The 25,000-nt window shown below is 35.9% G+C and overlaps 2 protein-coding genes across 6 annotated transcripts in view; one reads left to right on the plus strand and one right to left on the minus strand.

Annotated features, from left to right (window-relative positions):
- The window catches only part of LOC125669438 (chloride channel CLIC-like protein 1), a 22,825-nt gene extending 2,870 nt beyond the window's left edge, over positions 1–19,955 (minus strand). The window contains exons 1-8 of one of the 4 annotated variants that reach the window (XM_048903928.2): positions 19,824–19,955; positions 19,356–19,490; positions 13,721–13,879; positions 11,815–12,027; positions 9,273–9,416; positions 6,573–6,809; positions 6,191–6,331; positions 1,335–1,532 (exon numbers count right to left, since the gene is read on the minus strand). In XM_048903928.2, coding sequence (XP_048759885.2) covers positions 1,335–1,532; positions 6,191–6,331; positions 6,573–6,809; positions 9,273–9,416; positions 11,815–12,027; positions 13,721–13,834 — 1,047 coding nt within the window. In that variant the 5' untranslated portion in view covers positions 13,835–13,879; positions 19,356–19,490; positions 19,824–19,955. The remainder of the gene's footprint in view (positions 1–1,334; positions 1,533–6,190; positions 6,332–6,572; positions 6,810–9,272; positions 9,417–11,814; positions 12,028–13,720; positions 13,880–19,355; positions 19,491–19,823) is intronic. The other 3 variants (XM_048903930.2, XM_048903929.2, XM_056161550.1) reach the window with 3 other exon arrangements.
- Positions 19,956–20,114: 159 nt separating this feature from the next.
- LOC125669447 (uncharacterized) overlaps positions 20,115–25,000 on the plus strand; it is a 32,836-nt gene continuing 27,950 nt past the window's right edge. Inside the window, exons 1-2 of one of the 2 annotated variants that reach the window (XM_056161551.1) lie at positions 20,115–20,272; positions 24,878–24,911. In XM_056161551.1, the coding sequence (XP_056017526.1) occupies positions 20,233–20,272; positions 24,878–24,911 (74 nt within the window). In that variant the 5' untranslated portion in view covers positions 20,115–20,232. Of the gene's footprint in view, positions 20,273–22,654; positions 22,769–24,877; positions 24,912–25,000 lie in introns of those variants that run through there. The other variant, XM_056161552.1, reaches the window with a different exon arrangement.

Consider the following 25,000-nt stretch of genomic DNA (forward strand, 5'->3'; position numbering starts at 1 on the left):
GGTAAGTCTATTGACCATAAACACAAATTTGGTTTTTTTGTTGGGTTTTTTTGGCCTCATTACTTGACATACATATTTTCATGATATATCTATATCCTAAATTTTTATTCAAAATGTCCATATATGAAAGGTGAAGATAATGATCAGTGATCAATCTCATAACTCCTATAAGCAATACAAAATAGATAGTTGGGCAAACACGGACCCCTGGATATACCAGTGATGGGATCAGGTGCCTAGGACGAGTAAGCATCCCCTGTCGAGCGGTCACACCCGCCGTGAGCCCTATATCTTGATCAGGTAAACGGAGCCATCTGTAGTCAAAATCAGTGTGCCGAGAACAGCCTAACAATCGGCATGAAACAGGCCATAAAAGCTGCGAAATAATGATTTTAAACGAGACTGTTGGAACCCCTGCACCATCAACTTGTTTGTCAGTAGCCTGCTTCGATTTAAAAACTGACCATATGCAGAACAAGCTCTTGCGTATTGAATCAGTTGAGAGAGGTAAACACCATAAGTAGGTGATAATGGAATATTGCTACATAAATATGGGAAGTTGATGATGGAGAAGTTAAAATCATCCTGTTTGTCATAAAGTTGAGTTGTTAGTTTGCTGTTAATTGACTGAGAAATTGAGCGTAAACTGTAAATTGTTTGAAAATTTTCAAGATCCAATGAGCATAACTCTGCCAAAAATTCTTTGATCTGATCTAAGTATGAACTTGACCTGTGTATTCTCATGACATAACTATATCTTGAATTTCACTTCAAAACGTCCGTGTGACTGAAGTAATGAGTGGAAACTATTTCATACAGCAGCAGCATGAATACAATGACAGATAATAAATATCACAATCACTTTTTTCAAATTGCATGCGCTTCAATTATAGCTTTCCTTTGATGTTTGGATTGATTGATTGTATCTTGTTTAATGTCTCTCTCAAGAATTTTTCACTCATATGGAGATGTCACCAAGACCGGTGAAGGGCTTCAAAAGGTCTTTGCTCGGCGCTTACAGCCATTGAGCAGTGAGGGTTCTGTGACACGAGATATTCGTTTTTAAGGTCATCTCTGAGGTCCTGTGACATTCACATCTGATGCCGAGCGTTTGGCGATGGAACTACCACCACCTGTTTTAACGACTTAGGTCGGTATTCGAACCCAGACCTTCCGCATGCGGGGTGAACGCTCTAACTTCTAGACCACTGCGGCGGTGTTTGGATTGAACATACGTTAAGTACTGTTAGACATACAGAAGATGGAGGACAAACTTTAAAACAAAAAGCTCACTTGGGTCTTAAATACACATGAGTTAAATAGCATCACTTTACCTTTGTGGGTGGCACTTTAACAAATGGGTCAATCATCATGTGTTCATAATACTTCTGACATTTGTCCTCTTTCAGTGTAAATATGGAGGACAATATGTAGGATGCTGCTTGAAACCAGTTGTCACTGACTGAATCATTCTTTACACAGTCTGCAGGGGCATCCTTCAAAGCCACAGTCTGCTGCTTTATTTGTTCTGCCTTTAAATGAGCCATTCCATGAATTAGCCATTACATCAAGATTTACAGAATTCTTAAAAGTCAAAGATTTTCTTCACAAATACCAGTAGTTGTTTAACTTCTGGGGTATGTACAAGGACATGTTAAAACATAGACATGTTGAATCACAAGCATGTTGAACTTTAATATTTATTGTGAAAGAAAAATTAGTGAGCACGCTAACATACTTCACATCCCCACAATGAATGACAATGTTACACATACCATTAATGAATGGCAGTGTACAACAAATTCTTATGCCTCTGTACTATTTTCATGCATGTACACGTAAGTAGATGGCACTACTCTAGTTATATGCAATATTGCTCAGAAATGTAAATTGTGTAACATGTGTATGGCTTGAAAACCCGTTTCAAGCAAGTTGCTACAAAATAGTATATCTTGGCGTAACTTCTATGTTCAGAAGGGGCATAACTCCTTTGAAAATAGCAAATCATAAGTATATTTAATTCTGGTCAAACTTCTAAGTTCAAAGGGGCATAACTCCCAGAAAAAAAATAGAATCTGAATTTCCTGTGAATATGCACATCTGCACTTATTTGTCCTTATTGACTACAAAGAACAAGACTGACAGAAGACAACTTCTAAGCTCAAAAGCGGCATAACTCCCAGTAAACAAGAGGTCCTTAGGCCACATCGCTCACCTGAGCAGCAGTTTCTAGCATTAAAAAAGCTTGAACAGAAACTATCATTATACAAGCAGCTTGGTTCAGAAAAAAACTTTTCAAAGGCAACTACTAAAAATTCATTAATCATCAAACTTAATTATAAAATTTAACTACAAATTAATTCAATAATTAGCATATGTCCATGTAGATGGGTATGGCCTTTCATATTAACAAATTTCATCTAAGGATACTTTGTGCCAAATTTGGGTTTCCTATACATTCGCATATGAAAATTTTTAAATATTTTTTTTTCAATTTAATAGTTATGTAAAACCTTGATCCCCTATTGTGGCCCCATCCTACCCCCCGGGGGCCATGCTTTTAACAAACTTGAATGTGCACTATGTCAGGAAGCTTTCATGTGAATGTCAGCTTTTCTGGCCCAGTGGTTCTGGAAGTGATTGGGATTCTGGGATAAAGCCCGATGATAAGCTACAACATATTTAACTCTAAACAGTGAAGAGCATCAAAATGGCAGCCTGCATGATTTTGTCAAACTCTGATTTTTAATCAGTGATTAGTGCTTAATTGTGTATATTTTGAGAAAATTAGAATGATTAATATAATTGTTATGGTAAAAATCATTATTTCAACTCTTTTTTCTTTTTGCCTGACCTTTCCCTTTAAGAACCACTGGGCCAGAGGAGCTGACATTTACATAAAAGCTTCCTGGCATACTGCAGGTACAAGTTTGTTCAAATCATGTCCCTCGGGGGTCGGAGAGGGTCACAATAGGGACTAGGGTTTTATAAGGAAAGTCTTCATATAAAGACCAAGGTGTTACAACTACAGATACCAAGTGGTGACATAAACAACATGTGCAAGTATCCTTACCATGTGTGCGCATCTTATTGTGAACCAATGAACCATTGAACGTTCTACTTACCTGTATACTGGTCGGGGTTTTTATGAATTAGACTGTCTATATTAAAGTACATTGTTTTATTGTCATATGTTATGTAATTTGAGTGTGTGAGTTTTGTGTGCTGGTGAGCGTGCAGAGTATGAATGGTTTTGTTTGTATCCTTTCTGTGTGAATAAAGTTATTTCTCATTTGTGTTTCTTTTCACATATCAATGTTCAGTTTGAAGACGAGGAGTTTTTCCTATCTCGAGTCAAAATTATGACACATGCAAATTTCAGCTTTTCTGGCCCAGTGGTTCTTGAGAAGAAGATTTTTAAATGATTTATATTTGCATGTAAAACTTTGATCCCTAATTGTGGCCCCACCCTACCCCCCGGGGACCATGATCTGAACAAATTTGAATTTACTCTATATCAGGAAGCTTTCGAGTAAATTTCCACTCTTCTGACCCAGTGGTTCTTGAGAAGAAGACTTTTAAAGATTTTTTCTACATATTCGCATGTGGAACTCTGATCCACAGTTGTGGATTAGACATACCCCCAGGGATCATGATTTTAACAAACTTGCATATCCACTATGTCAGGAAGCTTTCATGTAAATTTCAGCTTTTCTGGCCCAGTGGTTCTTGAGAAGATTTTTAAATGACCCCACCTTATTTTTGCATTTTTCTGATTATCTCCCTTTTGAAGAGAGCATGGTTCTTCATTTGAACAAACTTGGATCCCTTCACCAAAGGATGCTTTGTGCCAAGTTTGGATGAAATTGGGCTAGTGGTTCTAAAGAAGAAGATAACAAGATTACTGCAAACGGTTCACAATACGACTAAAAATACGCTTACATAGGGTGTTATTCTTAAGCCATACTTTGTAGAACTTTGCTTCAGGTAGTATCAGCCATTATCAGGCTGTGACATACTTTCTTTAAAACTTGTCACAGGAGGTAGAGAAACAATCTCCCCAAATTCAACCAAGTTTAACATCCTGTAAATATTCAAAATGTCAAAGAAAATTAAAATTTGCTGAGAATCAAAATCCTTGCACTACGCATTTTCAATTTATTCATGAATACCCCAGTTAGTCTTTAAAATGTGTGAGGAATTATAAGTACAAACTATGTCCTTCATTTAACATATTTCCTCAAAATGAACAAAGTCCAACAACCTGTAATTTTCTTAAAACTTCAATAAAATCAAAATCCTTGCCACATGCACATCCTCCATACCCATACAAATATTCTGTAAAATGAGAAGGTCCTCACTTGAAAACTGTAGAAGGAAAAATAAAAGACAAATCATGTATTTTCTATGCAATATTTCCTCAAAACTGACCACTAGTTAAGTTTAACCTGTAATTTTCTCCAAAAATTGAAGAAAATCAAAATCTTTGCCACATGCAAATCTTCCCATACAAATATTCTGTAAAATAAAAAGGTCCTCACTTGAAAACTGTGGAAGGAAAAACAGACAAATCATGTAGTTTCTATGTAATAATTCCTCAAAACTGACTAAGTTCAATAACCTGTAATTTTCTCACAAACTGAAGAAAATAAAAATCCTTTGCCACATGCACACCTTCAATACCTATACAAACACTGTAAAACGAGAGGCCCAAGGGCCACATCGCTCACCTGAGTTACCTTGGCCTATATCCGAAGACTTTCCATACATATTTGCATGTAAAACATTAGTCCGTATTGTGGCCCCAAACTACACCTGAAGGCCATGATTTGATCGAACTTGAATCTGCACTATGTCAGGAAGCTTTCAGGTAAATCTCAGCTCTTCTGGCTCATTAGCTCTTGAGAAAAATATTTTTAAAGATTTCCCTATATATCTCTATGTAAAACTTTGATCCCCTATTGTGGCCCCAACCTAACCCTGGGGGCCATGATTTAAAAAACTTAAATCTGCACTATGTCAGGAAGCTTTCATGAAAATTTCAGCTCCTTTGGTCCCGTGGTTCTTGAGAAGATTTTTTAAATGACCCGACCCTATTTTTGCATTTTTGTGATTATCTCCCCTTTGAATGGGGGCATGGCCCTTCAATTTAACAAACTTGAAAGCCCTGTACCCAAGGATACTTTTGGCCAAGTTTGGTTATAATTGGCCCAGTGGTTCTTAAGAAGAAGATGAAAATGTGAAAAGTTTACAATGACGCTGACGACGACAGACAACGGACAAAATTTGATCAGAAAAGCTCACTTGAGCCTTTGGCTCAGGTGAGCTAATAAGAAGGTTCTCACTTGAAAACTGGGGGAGGAGTTCACCGTACAAATCATGTACTGAGACTCTTTGTAATATTTTCTCAAAACGGACCAAGTTCAACAACTTTTCTCAAAAATTGAAGAAAGTCAAAATCCTTGCCACATGCACATCATTAATATCCATACAAACACCCTGTAAAACAAGATGGTCCTCTGAACTTAAAAATTGTGAAGGGAGTTCACTGGACAAATTATGTACCTTGCATATAACAATAATTTTCAAATAAAGGGGCAAAATTCATGCAAGAGAAATCGAAATGGATCAAATTTGCAACATGATCTAGAGTGATCCACAAAGAAGCTACATATCAGCTTGATATGTGACGGAGGAATGAAATTAGATACAGAAAACCCTAAACAGACAGGCGGACGGACATTGCTGTACCAAAAATGTGAAAAGCTTACGATGACAACGACAACGCCAAAGACAGACAATGGAAAGTTTTGATCAGAAAAACTCATTTGGGCCGTTGGCTCAGGTGAGCTAAACATGAATCAGAATTTCCTGCGAATATGCTCAATGCCACAATTAGTCCCTATTAACTAAAAAAAATTTATGAAATTCTGTGGAGAGGTTTCAGAGGAGATGAACAGGACTGATGGATCAAAAATGCTATACCCTCCAAAACTCGTTGCATGAGGTATAAAAATGTCTAATATTTTGCAATTACATGTACTTCAACATTTTATAATACAGCTAACTTCTTATCTGCACTCATGTAAACTATCTACAAACTGACTCATATCCATAAGATACCTTCTGAGTTCAAACCAAATCTTTACCTACAAACCAGGCCATTGGTAAAACATAATCCATAAAGTACCTTATAGAGTTCAAACCAGGTCATTGGTATGCTGACAATAAAGGCTAACACAATCAATTTTAGAAATCTCTGTCTCCATGACATCTGTAGCCTCATTTCCAATGTAGCAAAGATAGAGGCCATCAGCAACACTGCAATCATCTGAAATTTCATATTTTTTGAATGTCTTTAAGAATTAAGAAATTACAAACACTTTTAAATTCTTACTTCCAAATCAAGATATAAGTGACATTTGCAACAATTAAATGGAATCACATGTGAATAAATCATCATACCATCCGGTCTTCAAGAAATCAAAATCTATATATCTTCTCTATTCATTGTTTTCCATACATATTACTTGTGTAATAATCAAGATGAAAAATATCATACAGGAACAAACCTTGAGAGCTGCATCAATGCTTGCTCCATATTTGTCCTCAAACCAAACAGATATTTTACCCATTGTTCCCAAATGTGACCTTGACATACTCTGGATCATGTCAGTCAGGATATCATTAGCATCATAAAGGCTGTGCAAGTCGGTACTTTCATCTAACACAAATTTTCGCAGTATTTTAAATTCATCAAAAGAGAGTTTCAGAATCATGCTGTATTCTTGTGACCCTGAAGTGGGTTCCTGTAAAAATTGGATGGATAAATAATGTTATTATCATGATCTTTTCCTTACACTAGAGGCCCATAGGCCTAATCAGTCACCTGAGTATTAGTTAAAGGTATCACTATCCTTATGGCGGCTCATTACACCCAACATTTTATCAAATAGCTCGTTAAAGAACCTCATAGGACGTATCATTCTATCATCAAAACAGTAATACAATCTCTCACTTATTTCAAATGATTTTTTTTTTCAGAATGATAAAAAAGATGTTTTGTTTGCAAAGAGTCCAAATTTTGTTGCAAGACATGAATATCTAATAAAACATGCCTAAAAGACTTGGATAGATGTTCTAGTTAATTCTTAAAATAAAAAAATACTTCTGAAAATTATAAGGGTTATTTGTTAATGCATTTTAAATCTATGGCTAGAGTCTTCAAAAAGCATGTCATTTTGGAAACAAGATATGTTAGACACATATATCTTAAACAGAAATTAAATTTAAGTGACCAAATCACAGAAATATCACTATTTTTACATTTGAACCAAACCAGTGAAAAAAGTACTGATCATGATCAAAATTGATAGAAATTACCAAAATAATCAAATTGCTGCTAACTTTACGCATATCAAATGAATATCTGCAAGCACAACAAACAGAGTCCGGAATCTGATCATTCACGCTATTTTTGTAAGTCCAAGGCCATAACTTAGTTAAAAAAAATCAACGGACTGAGACGAAATTTGAATTTGATCTGTAACTTGTTATGGCAAAGCAATGTACCAAATATCAAATGAATATCTGTAAGCACAAAAAAAAATGTCTGGAAAACTGATAATTCATGTTATTTTTTCTAAGTTCAAGGGCATTAACTTAGTGAAAAATCAACAGACCAAAACTAAATTCAAATTTGATCTGCATCATGTTATGGCAAAGCAATGTACCAAATATCAAATGAATATCTGCAAGCACAACAAAAAACAAGATATGATTATAAAATGTCTGGAAAACTGATAATTCATGTTATTTTTTCTAAGTTCAAGGGCATTAACTTAGTGAAAAATCAACAGACCAAAACTAAATTCAAACTTGATCTGCATCATGTTATGGCAAAGCAATGTACCAAATATCAAATGAATATCTGCAAGCACAACAAAAAACAAGATATGATTATAATCTACCGATTATAAAGTCTCCCAAACGAAGTACTGGCTGTATAAGAGTGACTTTTTCTGAGTACTACTATTTTCCTCCCTTGACAAAATCCATGCCAATTCTAACTTCATTTAAAAAACTCTATATCACGAAGACTTTGATTTTGAAATTTTTCAAAAAATCCCCTTTTCCCTTCAATAATACTGGTGTCACTTGACCTTGATCCTAGCTTGTAGGTCCCAACATCCTCTCATCATTTTTGATTATCCCATGTCTCTATCAATCCTGGTTCTAAAGTTATATAAGTTTTTATAATCAAGGTCAATGGAGATACTAGATTGTAGGTCACTACACCCTTTTATCATTTCTGAAGATTCCATGTCTCTATCATCCCCAGTTCTAAAGTTATACCAGACTTATGTTTAGGGTCAGAGGCCAAGGTCAATGGAGTCACTTGACCTTGTTACCAATTTGAAGATCTCATCATCCTTTTATTATTTCTGAAGATCCCATATCTCTATCAGACCTGGTCCTTGAGTAATATCAATTTTATGTTCTAAGTTCAGAGGTCAAGGTCAATGGAGTCACTTCACCTTGATACTAGTTTGTAGATCTTATCATCTTCTTATCATTTCTGAAGGTCCCATGTCTCTATCAATTCCAGTTCTAAAATTATATGAGTTTGTATGTTCAAGGTCAGATGTCAAGGTCACTAAAGTCACTTGACCTTGATACAAATTTGTATATCTCACCATCCTTTCATCATTTCTGAAGACCCCATGTCTCTATCAGATCTGGTTCTTCAATATTACCAGTTTATTTTCAAAGATCAAGGTCATTGGAGTCACTTGACCTCAATACTAGTTTGTAGGTCCTGTCATCCTCTTGCCATTTTTGAATATTCCATGTCGCAAATAGTCCCAGTTTTAAAGTTATACCAGTTTCTATGTTCATGGTCAGAGGTCAAGGTCACTTGATATTAATTTGTAGGCCCTGTCATTTTCAATTCATTTCTAAAGACTACAGGACTCTATTTGTCAAATTATATCTGTTTAATTTTGGAATAAATTTTTCCCCATAGAGTTCTATGTTAAACCCCACCTCATTTGATCCCCCCAAAATGTACCCTAATCTGAAAACAAAAACATTTCTGCACATCTAGATACATTGGCCTATCATATTCTTGAATATCTATTACTTTCATCGACTGGTTACAGAGAATGGTGTCAGACAGTTTTAGAAACGAGAAAGAAGCGGAAGAAGATTGATTGATTGTATATTGTTTAACATCCCTCTCAGGAATATTTCATTCATATGGAGACCACTACCAGTGAAGGGCTGCAAAATTTAGGCCTATGCTCAGTGCTTATGGCCTTTGAGCAGGGAGGGATCTTTATCGTGCCACACTTGTTGTGACACGGAACCCCGTTTTTTGTGGTCTCATCCGAAGGACCTCCCCATTTAGTTGCCTCCTACAACGGAAGAAGAAGAAGCAGAAGAATAATAAGAACCAAGCAAAAATAATGTCTCCAAACTTCGTTTGGGAGACTTAACAAGAGGCCCATGGGCCACATCGCTTACCTGAGTCACCTTGGCCCATATCTAAAGATGTTACCTACATATTTGCATGTAAAACTTTGACCCCTATAGTGTTAAATATAGGATCTAGAGAGGGCACACATATCATATGTTCAAAAGGGCACTTTTTGTCGCGCCAAGACAACTTTGGGGTACTTTCATTGTATCATACTATGATAGTAATAGAATGATCATTTAGCCTCTTTAAAAGTTAATACCTGCTGCCTTGACTTTAAACTTTTCAATCAACCCTGTGAAATAAAGAGAAACAATGGCATGGCGCAGTTAAAAAGGGCATGGCGCCAGCCAAAATGGGCATGGCACGGTGCCATGCTAGTTTACTTTAGATTTAACACTACCTCTATTGTGGCTTCAACCTATCCCCAGGGGCATGATTTTTACAAACTTGAATCTGCACTATGTCAGGAAGCATTCATGTAAATGTAAACTTCTCTGGTCCAGTGGTTCTTGTTGAGTAGATTTTTAAAGATTTTCCTTATATATTTGTATGTAAAACTTTGACTCCCTACTGTGGTCCCACTCTACCCCCAGAGGGAGTGATCTTAACAAACTTGAATCTGTACTATGTCAGGAAGCCTTATGTAAATGTAAACTTCTCTGGCCCAATGGTTCTTGAGAAGAAGATTTTAAAAGATTTCCACTATATATTTGTATGTAAAACTTTGATCCCCTATTGTCGCCTCATTTTGCCTCTGAGGGCCATGATTTTAACAAACTTGAATCTGCACTATGTCAGGAAGCGTTCATGTAAATTTCCACTTTTCTGGCCCAGTAGTTTTTTTGAGAAGATTTTCCCTATATATTTGTATGTAAAACTTTGATTTCCTATTGTGGCCCCATCCTACCCCTGGGGGCATGATTTTAACTAGCTGCAATAATGTAGCCCTCTCTGATTTTTTTTTTTTTTTTTTTTTTTTTTAGGGAGAGGGCTACAACTCCTTAGGATCTCCGTAATGGTGCAAATGCGGGAGTGATTCACTCCCGCAACATTTGCGCTCATTCTAAAAATTTCCTGACTTTCTTTACGTAAATAAAATGATATTCTATGTTTCTTAGTCAATATATAAATTTACAACCTGGAACTTTAGATTTGTGAGGCTCTATTCTACCGTTTTCAACAATTTCGATAAATTCCAATTCCTTGATTCATATTTGTGCGCCATGTTTGATGTACTGAAGTTTCAACTTCCGATTGCCAAGTCATTTGCATATGCCATATAAGGTAGTATTTACATCAATGGACAAGTATGGAGGCAAAAGCTATTTCGTCGGTATTGAAAAGGTTCGAATTAAATATCAAGTTAAAAACCGAACAGCAGAGTGTAAATTCTTTCTGCAACAATATGATTTTCCTTTCTTTGTCGAAGAGGCTCGAGTAACTACATTTTCGCGCTGATTGTCAATGTTTAGGCTTTCATTAGATCCACCTACAAGATCTCGCGATAACAAGCATGGCGGAGCAGACGAAGAATTTTGCATGCTGTACATTATATTTAATGAAAAACACCTTTATTAGACATGCCCGAGCACAAAGTTGGTACTCCATTTGGTGTAAACAACATTTGGGACTAATACACAGAGTTTATTATCGGTTATTCATAAAATTATTTTGCACCATTACGGAGATCCTATGGAATTGTAGCCCTACCCCGAAAACGTCAGAATAAAAAAAAATTGGATAGGGCTACATTATTGCAGCTAGATTTTAACTAACTTGAATCTGCACTATGTCAGGAAGATTTCATGTAAATTTCAGCTCTTCTGGACTAGTGGTTCTTGAGAAGATTTTTAAATTTTTGTGATTATCTCCCCTTTGAAGGGGGCATGGCCCTTCATTTGAACAAATGTGAAAGCCCTTCACCCGAGGATGCTTTTGGCCAAGTTTGGTTATAATTGGCCTAGTGGTTCTGGAGAAGAAAAAATGTAAAAAGTTTACAGACAGACGGACAACAGGCGATCAGAAAACTAAAAAAGTAACTTTCATGGAAAAAATTTTCAATATGGGAATAGCTTTGGATTGATCGAATAGTAACTACATGTACCATAACAGTATCAGTAATTTGACCAATATCGAGTGATATCCATTGTTCTAACTGATGTGGTCAATTTTCATCAAATAAACTGTTAAATTTCATTCATCCTGAATTATTACTCTCCTTTGAATACAATTAAAATTGTAACTTTTGAAGTCTAGGTTTTGAATGCATTGTATCATTTCACTAGATACTGTTCTACCTTTTAAATAAATTAAGAAAATATGAAATTGCACACCTTCAACTCAAAATGTTTCAGGAAAGATTTAACATAATTTTTCAACAGCTGCTTCCCCACATCTGTTTTTGTACACACTGTCTCTGTTCTACTTTCAGGAGCTTCTTCAAACTGTTTGATTTCAGGAGGGACAGTTGTATGGTCATCAGCAGCCTCTGAAGATTCCATTGCATGTACCATAGTTTTCTCTGCATGTGGTATATCCTTATCATCCTGGGTTTAAAAACTTTCATCATCATTACTTCACAATATGACAAAGAATTGTAATGCAAACAAGAGGCCCATGGGCCACATCGCTCACCTGAGTCGCAATGGCCCTGCTATTGTTCAGCTGATTGATTTTTTTTTTTTTTTCAATCTTTATTACCATGACAAATTTGAAAGGGTCCCAGCATAACTGAACATGATAAATTCACACAACATGGGGATGCCTCAACACAAATATGACTACCAAGACCTTGCTGTTCTTGGACAAGATCAATGTCACATAGATCTTGCCATAAGAAATCTATCTATAAAATATAAAAGTTTTATCTTAAATAGTTCAGGAGATTTTGAATAGGTATGTAGGTTATGTTCTACCAAGCAAAGAGCACCGTGCTCCTCACAAAAATATCAACACCAGTGAAGGAGATTTGATTTAACTTCAAAAGTACTGTGCATTTACACATATGCCATATGTGGTGTAAATCAAATGTGGATCCTAAAAAACTTTTCTCAAATCAACACCATCAAAACGTATGACTTTTCAATTAACACTTTACATGACCATACCTCACGGTGAATTAAAGACTAGACTTTTTGACATCATAGACAGTTGCTTCTTCAACAAAAATGGAAAAGGGAAATATTGATATCTAGTGATCAGTCATCCAAAATATTACTTTGTTAAACACCACTCTGATTCCATGCACAAATACTCTGAAGTTGAGATAAAAGATATGCTAGTGTTCCTCATTATCAATAGCTGACCTATTTTTATATTATTATGAAGCAAAATCTATTCAAAAACTTCTACATGAGAAGAAAAAAACTCTCTTGCTGTGGCCTTCAGTTAGACATTTAGATGTATTGACGACGTATTATCTATTAACAATAATATGTCGATTTGATATATCCCTGTGAACTCCAAATAAAAGACACCACAGAGTCGTCCACAATTCTGCTTCATAATTACATGTAGGTATTTTATTGGAAATAAATATTAACGGCAAACTAACAATTCAACTTTATGACAAATGGGATGATTTCAGCTTCTCTATCGTCAACTTCCCATATTTATGTAGCAATATTCCATTATAACCTGCATATGGCCCTTTATTTGATTAAACTGGTATCCCCTTCACCCAAGGATGGTTTGTTCTAAATTTGATTGAAATTGGTCCGGTGGATCTGGAGAAGATGGAAATGGGAAAAGCTAATAACGACAACAATACGCCTGGAAGTTATAAAACTTTTACCGTACTAAAACTCAAAACTCGGCCATGTTTGTTTTGAGTACAACTCTGAGCAAGCTCCAAAGCATACTCGAAAAATCTTGAACAGGTACTCCATCTGAGTATGAGAATGACTTTATATAAGTTTTATAACCTTCACTTTTGAGTATGAGTATAACTTAGAGCACAGAGTTTGAGTAACAATTCATGCTCAAAAAGTTTTATAACCTCCAAGCCAGGTGATCAGAAAAGCTCACTTGTCAGAGCTAAAAACTAAAAGCTGCAGTATTGCAAATGTACATGCATGGTTGTTTAACTGATTTCCATGTTAATTAAGTTATACCAATCTTTGTGCCTTCAGTATAGCCGAGAACAAATGAAACATCTTGTGATAATCTCAGAAAAGACACAAGTTTCTCTAATTCTAACAAAATATATTGAATCATATTATTGAGATAATCATATTATACCTTAATGACTTTTCGTGGATTCACCATATCATAAGGATCATACTCATAGTGCTCCTCATTGGTCAATATGCCAACTGCATACCACAGCAACAATATCATGCAGATTCGCAGCATTTCAACTCTCAGAAATTGTCTTTCCTTTTTTCATCCATGAGAAAACTGTTCATAAAGAATTTTTACCAATGACTTGATAAGACTAGCATATGGAACACCAAAACTGCCTTTATTAAGTGGGTGTGTGGTGCTGTTTTATTATATGATATGGTGATGCTTTTCTTTATCATATGCAGTGGTTCTTTCATGATAAGGTGGTTCTTTTTTTTATCATATGCAGTGGTTCTTTCATGGTAAGGTGGTGTTGTTTTATTATATGCTAGCTGTGGTTCTTTCATGATAAGGTGGTGCTTCTTTGTTATATGCTGTGGTTCTTTCATGATAAGGTGGTGCATTTTTGTCATACTGCTATGGATCTTTCCGGATAAGGTAGTGCTTTTCTTAGTATAAGATTTTTCTTTATATGTCATGCTTCTTAAATGTTAAAATGGTGACACTTCTGGTATAATCATTGTCATAGTATATACATAAAAAAAATTTTTTGGACAAGGTCATCTAACTTTAAGCTTGTTCAGTTACTTAGCCTTAGAAACAGAAAACAACTTCACAATCTTTGTATCTTTCTTCAACAAGAGGCCCATGGGCCACATCGCTCACCTGAGTCACCTTGGCCCATATCTGAAGACTTTCCATATATATTTGCATGTAAAACCTTAGTCCCTATTATGGCCCAAACTACCCTTTGCAAACTTGAATCTACACTATGTCAGAAAGCTTTCATGTAAATGTCAACTTCTTTGGCCCAATGGTTCTTGAGAAGAAGATTTTTAAAGTTTTTTCCTATATTTGTATGTAAAACTTTGACCCCCCAACTTATGGCCCCATCCTACCCCCCGGGGGCCATGATTTGAACAAACTTGAATCTGCACTATGTCAGAAAGTTTTCTTCTAAATATCAGCTTTTCTGACTCAGTGGTTATTGAGAAAAAGATTTTAACTATATATTTGTATGTAAAACTTTGATCCCCCCTTGTGGCCCCATCCTACCCCCGGGGGCCATGATTTGAGCAAACTTGAATCTGCACTATGTCAGAAAGTTTTCATGTAAAAATCAGCTTTTCTGGCTCAGTAGTTCTTGAGAAGATTTTTAAAGATTTTTCCTATATATTTGTATGTAAAACTTTGATCCCCTATTGTGGTCCCATCCTACCCCCGGGGGCCATGATTTGAACAAACTTGAATCTGCACTATGTCAGAAAGTTTTCATGTAAAAATCAGCTTTTCTGACTCAATGGTTCTTGAGAAAAAGATTTTAACTATATATTTGTACATAAAACTTTGATCCCCCTTGTGGCCCCGGGCATCCAACCCCCGGAACCCATGATTTGAATAAACTTGAATCTGCATTATGTCAGGAAGCTTTCATGTAAATCTCAGCTTTTCTGGCTTAGTGGTTCCTGAGCAGAAGATTTTTAAAGTTTTTCCCTATATATTTGTATGTAAAACTTTGATCCTCCCTTGTGGCCCCATCCTACCCCCGGGGGGCATGATTTGAACAAACTTGAATGTGCACTATGTCAGAAAGTTTTCATGTAAAAATCAGCTTTTCTGGCTCAGTGGTTCTTGAGAAGAAGATTGTTAAAGATTTTTCCTATGTATTTGTATGTAAAAGTTTGATCCCCTATTGTGGCCCCATCCAACCCCCGGGGCCCATGATTTGAACAAACTTGAATCTGCATTATGTCAGGAAGCTTTCATGTAAATCTCAGCTTTTCTGGCTTAGTGGTTCTTGAGAAGAAGATCTTTAAAGTTTTTCCCTATATATTTGTGTGCAAAACTTTGATCCCCCCTTGGGGCCCCATCCTATCCCCGGGGCCATGATTTGAACAAACTTGAATCTGCACTATGTCAGAAAGTTTTCATGTAAAAATCAGCTTTTCTGTCTCAGTGGTTCTTGAGAAGAAGATTTTTAAAGATTTTTCCTATATATTTGTATGTAAAACTTTGATCCCCTATTGTGGCCCCATCCAACCCCAGGGGCCCATGATTTGAACAAACTTGAATCTGCATTATGTCAGGAAGCTTTCATGTAAATCTCAGCTTTTCTGGCTTAGTGGTTCTTGAGAAGAAGATTTTTAAAGTTTTTCCCTATATATTTGTATGTAAAACTTTGATCCCCCCTTGTGGCCCCATCCTACCACCGGGGGCCATGATTTGAGCAAACTTGAATCTTCAATATGTCAGGAAGCTTTCATGTAAATTTCAGCTCTTCTGGCTCAGTGGTTCTTGAGAAGAAGATTTTTAAATGACCCTACCCTATTTTTGCATTTTTGTGATTATCTCCCCTTTGAAAGGGACACGGCCCTTCATTTGAACAAACTTGAAAGCCCTTTACCCAAGGATGCTTTTGGCCATGTTTAGTTGAAATTGGCCCAGTGGTTCTGGAGAAGAAGTCGAAAATGTGAAAAGTTTAACAGACAGACGGACAGACAGACAGACGACAGACAAAAAGTGATCAGAAAAGCTCACTTGAACCTTCGGTTCAGGTGAGCTAAAAAGCTACTGTCCATAGAGATAATGCATGCTCATAGCACCTATAATCAATACTGCGTATCATGATATAATGTGTGTTCAATATATTTGTGGATATGCTGATGTTAATAGTAAACATATGTACTCCTAGTATTATTATATGTGTATATTGATGTGAAAGTCTTGTGTAATATAGATGTTCTACATGTATGTGGTGTACTTATCACATGCCTGTAAACCGTATGGTTTTGTGCTAATAAACTGAACTGAAGATTATGTCACCTCTCATAATTTAATTCTTATAACATCAATGGGAGAGTGAGAGCGATAATTATGGGAGCACAGTAATTAAGATTGGCTTCCCTCTTGACCCCCCTCCAAGGAGCTGAGATAATTAGGAGCACTGGCGTTAAGATTGAGGTCCCCTCAATCTCCCGTCCCGTCATTCTTCTCACGGAGTAAGACAGAAGAATATCCAAATATGCCCAGAAGTCATCTTAAAGATTTTCTATTTCAACCATTTCCAAACCTTTATTTTTTTCTGTAATATAATTACATGTACTGTAGTACTGCATATTTATCCGACAGTAAATAAATGCATAATCTGATCAATTTCAATTTTCACTATACACTCAAGGATCAAAAAGTAGTTCCTTTCTCTTAAATTTCATTAGGCCTATTTAAAACTTCATTAAAATTTTATTTTTAGCGTAATCATTATGAACTTTTCAGAACATGTATGCCGGATTGATTGAAGATTCATGACAAACGTAATTCTGTCGCACTCTGAAGATTCATGACAAACGTAACTGTCGCGCTCTGAAGATTCATGACAAATGTAACTGTCGCGCTCTGAAGATTCATGACAAATGTAACTGTCGCGCTCTGAAGATTCATGACAAATGTAACTGTCGCGCTCTGAAGATTCATGACAAATGTAACTGTCGCACTCTGAAGATTCATGACAAATGTAACTGTCGCGCTCTGAAGATTCATGACAAATGTAACTGTCGCGCTCTGAAGATTCATGACAAACGTAACTGTCGTGCTCTGAAGATTCATGACAAACGTAACTGTCGCGCTCTGAAGATTCATGACAAACGTAACTGTCGCGCTCTGAAGATTCATGACAAACTGTTGCGCTCTGAAGATTCATGACAAACTGTCACGCTCTGAAGATTCATGACAAACTGTTGCGCTCTCCCTTTCAGTGTTATTTTGATATTTCCTGTGGATTTATGAATTAATTCTTAGTGTTAAAACTCTAATACATATATACATGTAACGGGTGAACACAATCAAGGAAACAATATTTTAGCGTTGCACTTGAGGGTAAAAATGTCGAATTCTATTTTTCTAAAAGGTAGACTACTTGAAGGAAACAAAACGTAAGTTGTTTGCTTATATTCACATTTGAAATTTATTTTTTTACATGCTGACAATAAGCATTTTTGCAAAGGTTATGGACACTGTCTGCTGATAACGGTAAACATTTATCCCTTTATGTCGGCAACTTTCTCAGCACGAAATTCCTCTGATGCATTGAATAACAAGATATGTCTGCTATATTATGACACAACCAAAAGAAATATTTGTGTATTTTGCTACTTTAAGTGAATTAGACCTATCAACAGTTCGGGTGCGCAACATATGGTAACTCCCGAACCGTCATGCATCCCTCTAAGTATGTGAACTCTTACTTTTATAATAATTTCAAAAATCAACTCCCGAACTGTCGTTAACAAACTCCCGAACTGTAGTTAACAAACTCCCGAACCGTCGTCACCGAACTCCCGAAACGTCGCATCAGGTGCTGAACAGTCGCGCACCCAAAATGTCACGCACCCGAACTGTCAGTAATTCAATGCAGTATCACCAAGTATGAGATCGATTTTCTCATAAAATACACAATACTTCTGCAATCATCATATTGCATAGTCTAAACACTTCGTTCATGTTTCATGAGTACAACATAGCTAGGTCTACAACCTTGAAATTGATTATCTAAATCCATCTTTCTTGGTCATTTCATCTCTGCCTACTTGATTTAATGTTTGATAGAGAGTAATTTGCTTACTGAGGTAAGTACGAGTTTCTGAACTTCGATGACAAAGATTGATCAAGATATATCTACGACACTCTATGCAATATGATGTTTGCACAAATTGGGCATTCTTTGTGTTGAACTCCTAACATGGTGCTACATTATTTAAAAGTATATAAATTGAAGATTTTCAAGTTTTCTTTTGATATAAATCTTTTTCTTTTGATAGATAGAAATTCAAAAAACCCAATTTTTTAATGTTAAAAAAGTGATGCACTCCTGACATTATTAGCAACATTCTAAGACACCAATTTATTGTTTTTTAATAGATATGGTATCCCTAATATCACCCAGACTGTTTCTAAAACATGTAAAATTGGTCAAATATTTGCTTTGCCTCATTTAAAAAAAAATCCACCTGTTTGTAAAGCAATTGAGGGCCCACATGGCCCCTAAACTTCTGACTGTTAACTGACTGAGCTACCCATGCAGTTAGGCAGTCAAATTTAAAAGGAATATAAAAATATTGCTGATATTTATATTTACATTCATGTTTGAAATGGAATTAAGTCAGCCATTATGATGATGTATCATACATCCTTAACAGGTTGTAACTCTTTGACCCACAGTAGGCCTATAATTTACAAGTGATATGGGCTGAAGTTCATCCTACAGTAATATGACCATTCCTAATGACTTTCACTTTGTGAAAACTAAGACTTGTAATTTTGTATCCCTATATGTACTGCATGTATTGTGTGAAATTTCATGGGTTAAAATAAATTACACTACATCTACCCCTTGTATTGACCAAATAAATGTAAACCAATAATCCAGTTTGAAAGTAATGTTTTGTCAATGCTTCATACATTCCACTATAACAATGACATTCTCTTGTTTTTCAAAGGTAGCAGTGTAAAGTTAGAGGTGCAACAGCGATTCTGCAAAGAAGATGTCCTTTATCTTTTTGTCAAAATTAATTAATAGAAAGCAATATATTGTTACCGGTGTAGCAATTAGATGGGTTTGATCACAGGTGGTCCAACAGTTCAGTTGGTAGAGCGCCACTGACTATAGAGATTCAGTGGGTCCCGGTTTGAATCCCAGTCTCACTGTCTGGCCATTGTATTTTCTCCCTCCCTGTTACACAGGATATAGAAAATATAGTTACAAGCTATTGAAATATATTCAGTGATACTTGATTCAGAAAGTATCCCCCTATATTGCCTATAATCTATATCACATTGTTTGTCTCTCTAGGTCTGTGTGTTTAAATGTTGGTTGCTGCCTAATAGTTAATTTCTCTAGAGGGTTTGATTGTTTGGTTGATTTTGACCAATATGCATAAGTATGATGAATTTATTTTGTCAATTTACACCTTTCGGTTTCTCTTTGGACCTTGGTAACAGGACACTGGGTATTCTAAACTGTGCAATTCAGATACGTGGAATGATCCTGAAGAAATATACAAACCTTGCATGAAGCGCAAATTAGCTGTCAAAACTTGTAGAATAAACAAAGTAAAGAGTATGGGGTATAATTAATCAATGGGTATGATCATCGATATAAACAAACAGGCGTCGGTAATTTGAGGAAATCGTGTATCGTAATTAAGTCTTCTGACATTAAATTGTTAAATTTATCGATTTGAATCTTCTTGAAAATACACCACAAGAATAACATTGAATATAAAAATGCCATTCGATACTGTGTTAACTGTTATCTTTAGTTTATCTATATTTCGTGACATCTTTTGGGCTTGGAATGGCAAGGTTACTCAAATTATCCACCGCTTTTCACATAAAACACGAAACCAATCCGGATAACACTTTTTAATTCCCGGAACAACACCAAAAATTGAAAAGTCGATTTTGATGAAAATATGTCATTAAAGGATTTAGATTATTTCACAGGAGAACAATGTGAGTACTGTAGGTAGATCTATATATGTAAAGCATCCACTTCACTACAGGGAATTTGGCATCTTCGGTCCTATCCCTCTCTCCAGAGTTCAGTTCCTGTTTCTACAGTTCTAGGCCTAACTCTAGTTTACATAGATTTCGCACACTGACTGGCACTGTAACAGTGTGTGCATCGAGATACATAAATTTATCTACTGAATCCTAGATTTTATCTTAACTATGCCGGATGTGAGCTCAAAATATGGCGTGCAGATAGGACTATAATTTATGAAGTTATCAGTCTTCATCTTGCACAAGCCAAGGGGGGTGATAGTCCGAAATATCTGACGTTTTCCTGGTTTTTTATGAATTTGATATTTACCGTTCCTGGCACGGTAAATATCAAAATCATAAAAAAGCCAGGTGGATGGATGGAAGGGTGGGGGGTGCATGAGCGATAGACAAGCTGATAAGAACTTAATTGTTAGTCGGAGTCAGTTATTCGTGTTTGATATGTGCAATTTTGATCAGGAGGAACTTCATACAGTGGACAGTGATGTTGTTTGGTTTTTGGGTGTGTGTTTTTTTTCCAGAGAATATGGGCGGGGTATGAAGAAAAGTGTGGCTTAGGTACAGATATCCCACACTTTTAACAAAAGAAAGCACTCCAAACTATGGCCGGTACAATGTTGGAATACAAATGGAGTTTATCGTCAGTTTTGTTTCATGGATTATGCTAATGAAGGAGTTTTACTACTACTTAGAGTATTTTCGACAAGTTTACACGTACATCTGCGGTCCTTTTAAGTTTACAGATATTACGAGTAGACCTAGGTAAATTATAGTCGTCCGCATTCGATGCGTTGTCATGGCGAGCATACATGGCATGTGCATAAGTACATTAGTATTTATGTATTTGCATTTTGCTTGAAGTAAGTGTGAATGGTATAGATTTTATACCCTTTGCCTATTCCATTTTATCAATAGATAATAAATGAAATACATGTATTTCTCCGCATTTTTGCATGTATAGTTTTAACATATTTACTTCAAATATACGTATCCCGTGTTGGCCCGGGTTAGAATAGGTCCTCAGTACCCCTTGCTTGTCGTAAGAGGCGACTAAATGATGAGACCGCAAAAACCGAGGTCGCGTGTCACAGCAGGTGTGGCACAATGAAGATCCCTCCCTGCTCAAAGGCCATAAGCGCCGAGCATAGGCCCAAATTTTGCAGCCCTTCACCGGCAATGGTGACGTCTCCATATGAGTGAAATATTATCAATCAAATATACGCACATTCACGTAAAGAAAAGCCATTCTAAATTTTATTTATCCAAAGCTTTGAGAATGATTTACTATTGTACAATATGTTCATTGTAATTTTGAGCACTGCATGGTTTCCTAAACGTGATTTCATTTCTTCTCGATGTCCTATAAATTAGTATCGGAGATGTACGTGTTACCTGTCGAAGTAAATCGAAGACACTGATGTGAAGTGAAGCGTAGCAAAACTCGTCCCCTTATGTAGCAGGTCTGGCGTTCGTATTGTCTGTACTTCGCGTTGTGTTTGTTTTATTTTATTTGATAGTGGCGATTTCGAAACGACCCAACTACACTATGAGTAGATTGATTGAATATTGTTTTACGTCCCTCTCGAGAATATTTCACTCATATGGAGACGTCACCACTGCCGGTGAAGGGCTGCAAAATTTAGGCCTATGCTCGGCGCTTATGGCCATTGAGCAGGGAGGCATCTTTATCGTGCCACACCTGCTGCGACACGGGACCTCGGTTTTTGCGGTCTCATCCGAAGGACCGCCCCATTTAGTCGTCTCTTACGACAAGCATGGGGTTACTGAGGACCTATTCTAACCCGGATCCCCACGGGATTACACTATGATTAGAAACTTGAAAATCAATAGAAATGAAAATAAGATAAATAACACTTTACGAATTTATTACCAGTATGAATATGACAAATACAAACCCCTAAAGCCTAGAACTTAGCCTAGATAAACTATCAAGAAATTCTCCCAGCCCAAAGGTAATATAATGATTTAGTAAGTTAAAAAATGGGCAAAGTATAGGAACAAAGCGTAATTCCAAAATAGGAATAATGGAAGGAGAAGTGTAGCTAGCAAGGCCAGCTGTCTCGCTCCCACGAATAGTAAGCTACATGGCTTTATATAGCAAATTAAACAAATCCAGAAGTAAAAGTAAAACCCAAACTACCACATCCAACTAATATGGCGGATAAGCAGAGAAATGTGGCGGACACATAGAATTCTACTATATTTATTAATTCATGTCAGCTTTAAACATGTTCTTTCCGAAACGACCTGGTTGACCACTAGACTGATCCTTATTGAATGAATGTACCGTGCGACGCCATTGTTTTCTTTCAGACTATGTGAGAAGAAGGCGCGCACAATGTAAACATTACACAACCGAAGATGTCCGAGAGTTATATTATTCAAAAATGAACTTAAAATTTCGCCCTATTTCTTTCATCTAAGGTGATATTATATAAGTTATTATATATCGCCATTACAGATACATTTACCATGTTAGTTTTGAAACCCACAGGTGCTTATGGACAGGACTTCCGGTACCCCCCTTCTTGTATTTTTAAATGTTCAATTCCTTGGGTATCTCGGACGTATTTTTGATAAAATATGTAACTTCAGAGTTTATATATTTCAATGGAATACACAAATCTCGCATAGAAACCGTTTTTTAAAATGTCATATCACCGATCATATATATGTTCATTAGATAAGCATTTCATCGCTTGAACATTTCGGCTAAAAGTTCGATATAATAATTATGATAATTAGACCACTACCGTTTATAAGCAATCCTGTCAAGGTCTTACCTCTCGCACCGTCATGGTGATGATGATTTCATGAAGTAAAGTAACAAACAATGGATAGAAGGCCACTACTGACATTCATCAAGGTCAGAGAGTCAAGGATGTTTAAGGGCCATGTCATTTTGATTATAAATCGGTCGTTTCTGAATATTTTGACGTTCTTTTGTCATGTGAAACTGGCTTCATGATAATGCTCGAAGTCTATGTAGAATATAGATAATTTCTTGACAATTATTTGTTATGTCTCAGGAGTGGGACAAGTCGAAGTTCTGTCATAAGTTATTTCCGATCCTTTTGATGTCAAAAGCTATATTTAACGTAGTTCCACACTCCTGTGACATCATAAGATTTTGCAAAGTCAATAATTTAATGACTGGAACATAAATTTTGTTGGAGTCTTTTTCAATAGTTATTGTAAAAAAAATTGTTAGCCATAAAATATTTAAAAAGTCTTAGTTATATTTGAATAGTTAATTATGCGTTTCAAAATATTGAATCCAAGGACAATAACTCTGTTTTCATTAAATTATTTATCAAGTCCATTATGCAATAGATTTCCTATGTTTTTCACAAACATTTTACCAAGGTGATAAGGAATTATTATCTCTGTCTTTTCATGAAATTACATAAAATTTTAATCCATGAGTGGTTTTCAATAGCTCAGTTGTATGGTGCCAGACTTAGGGTTTTTATGGGGGTATACATACTCTGGAAGCTATAGATTTGAAATTATTAAGGAAAGGTATGGATTTTTTCCCATAAATAACTATAACAGATGTACATCTACTAATATAAACAGAAAAAATGATATGTAAACCATTCTATAAGGAAATTGTGTCTATATTTGTTTGTTTTTTAACATTTTGGAGAATAAGGTTAATTCAATAATTTTGCACTTATTATACTAAACCTTGATGAACATATTGAAAATAACATGTGTTTTAGTTATTGACATGTTTCCTGATAAATAAATGCAATTTAAATTATTTCTTTGGTTTTTATTTTAAAATAACAACAGATAACTGTTTCCAATGAATTTCATAAAAATCTACATAGGGGTACACTACTTCAGTAGTGTCTGTAATGAAAATAAATATGGAAATCCTTAACTAATTTGCCTTTTCTCATTACTCTGAATGTTAATCTATTGATTGCAAACAAAAAAATGCTACCTAAACCCCAAAAATCCAGGACTAAGGACCCACCTTAAATTGAAATAGCATAGAGAAGTGTTTGAAATAATTCTAAATCAATGTAGTATTTAACTAAATACGTGCAAATCGAAATTAAGGTTACACATATTCTAGAACTTGTAATTCGGTGCTAATTGACTTGAAAATAAAGCTCGTTGCATTTGAACTGAAATGTGTTAATAGATAGACTAGGTACTCTACATCGTCATAATGGCCGACTTCCTTTTAAAACATGGTGGAAAATATAGATATCAGCAATATTTGTCAATACATTGAAAAAATTCTCACCTAGCTGAGTAGCTCAGTAGATTAGCTCATCGACTGCTGATCGCATGTTCAAGTCCAACAGGGGTTTTAAATTTTTCTCAGATTGCTTTCAACTAAAACTGTATTTTTTGACTAAATCAAGTAAATTTGAAAGTTTTCAATTTCAAAACGTTGTTGTACATATCCTCCACTTTTCATCCATATCAAATTTCTCTGGTGTAGCATACCTCCTTAACATGTTAGATTATATATGCATGTACTCAAATTCCTGACACAATTTCTTTATTTTATAGTGAAAGATGGACAAATGGCTCAATTTTTCAAAAGGTATGTTTGTTAACTTGAATACCAGCATAATGGTCACCCAGTACGGCACACACACACGCACGCACGCACGCACGCACACACACACACAC

The sequence above is a fragment of the Ostrea edulis genome, chromosome 4 (genome assembly GCF_947568905.1).
Source record: "Ostrea edulis chromosome 4, xbOstEdul1.1, whole genome shotgun sequence".
NCBI lineage: Eukaryota > Metazoa > Mollusca > Bivalvia > Ostreida > Ostreidae > Ostrea > Ostrea edulis.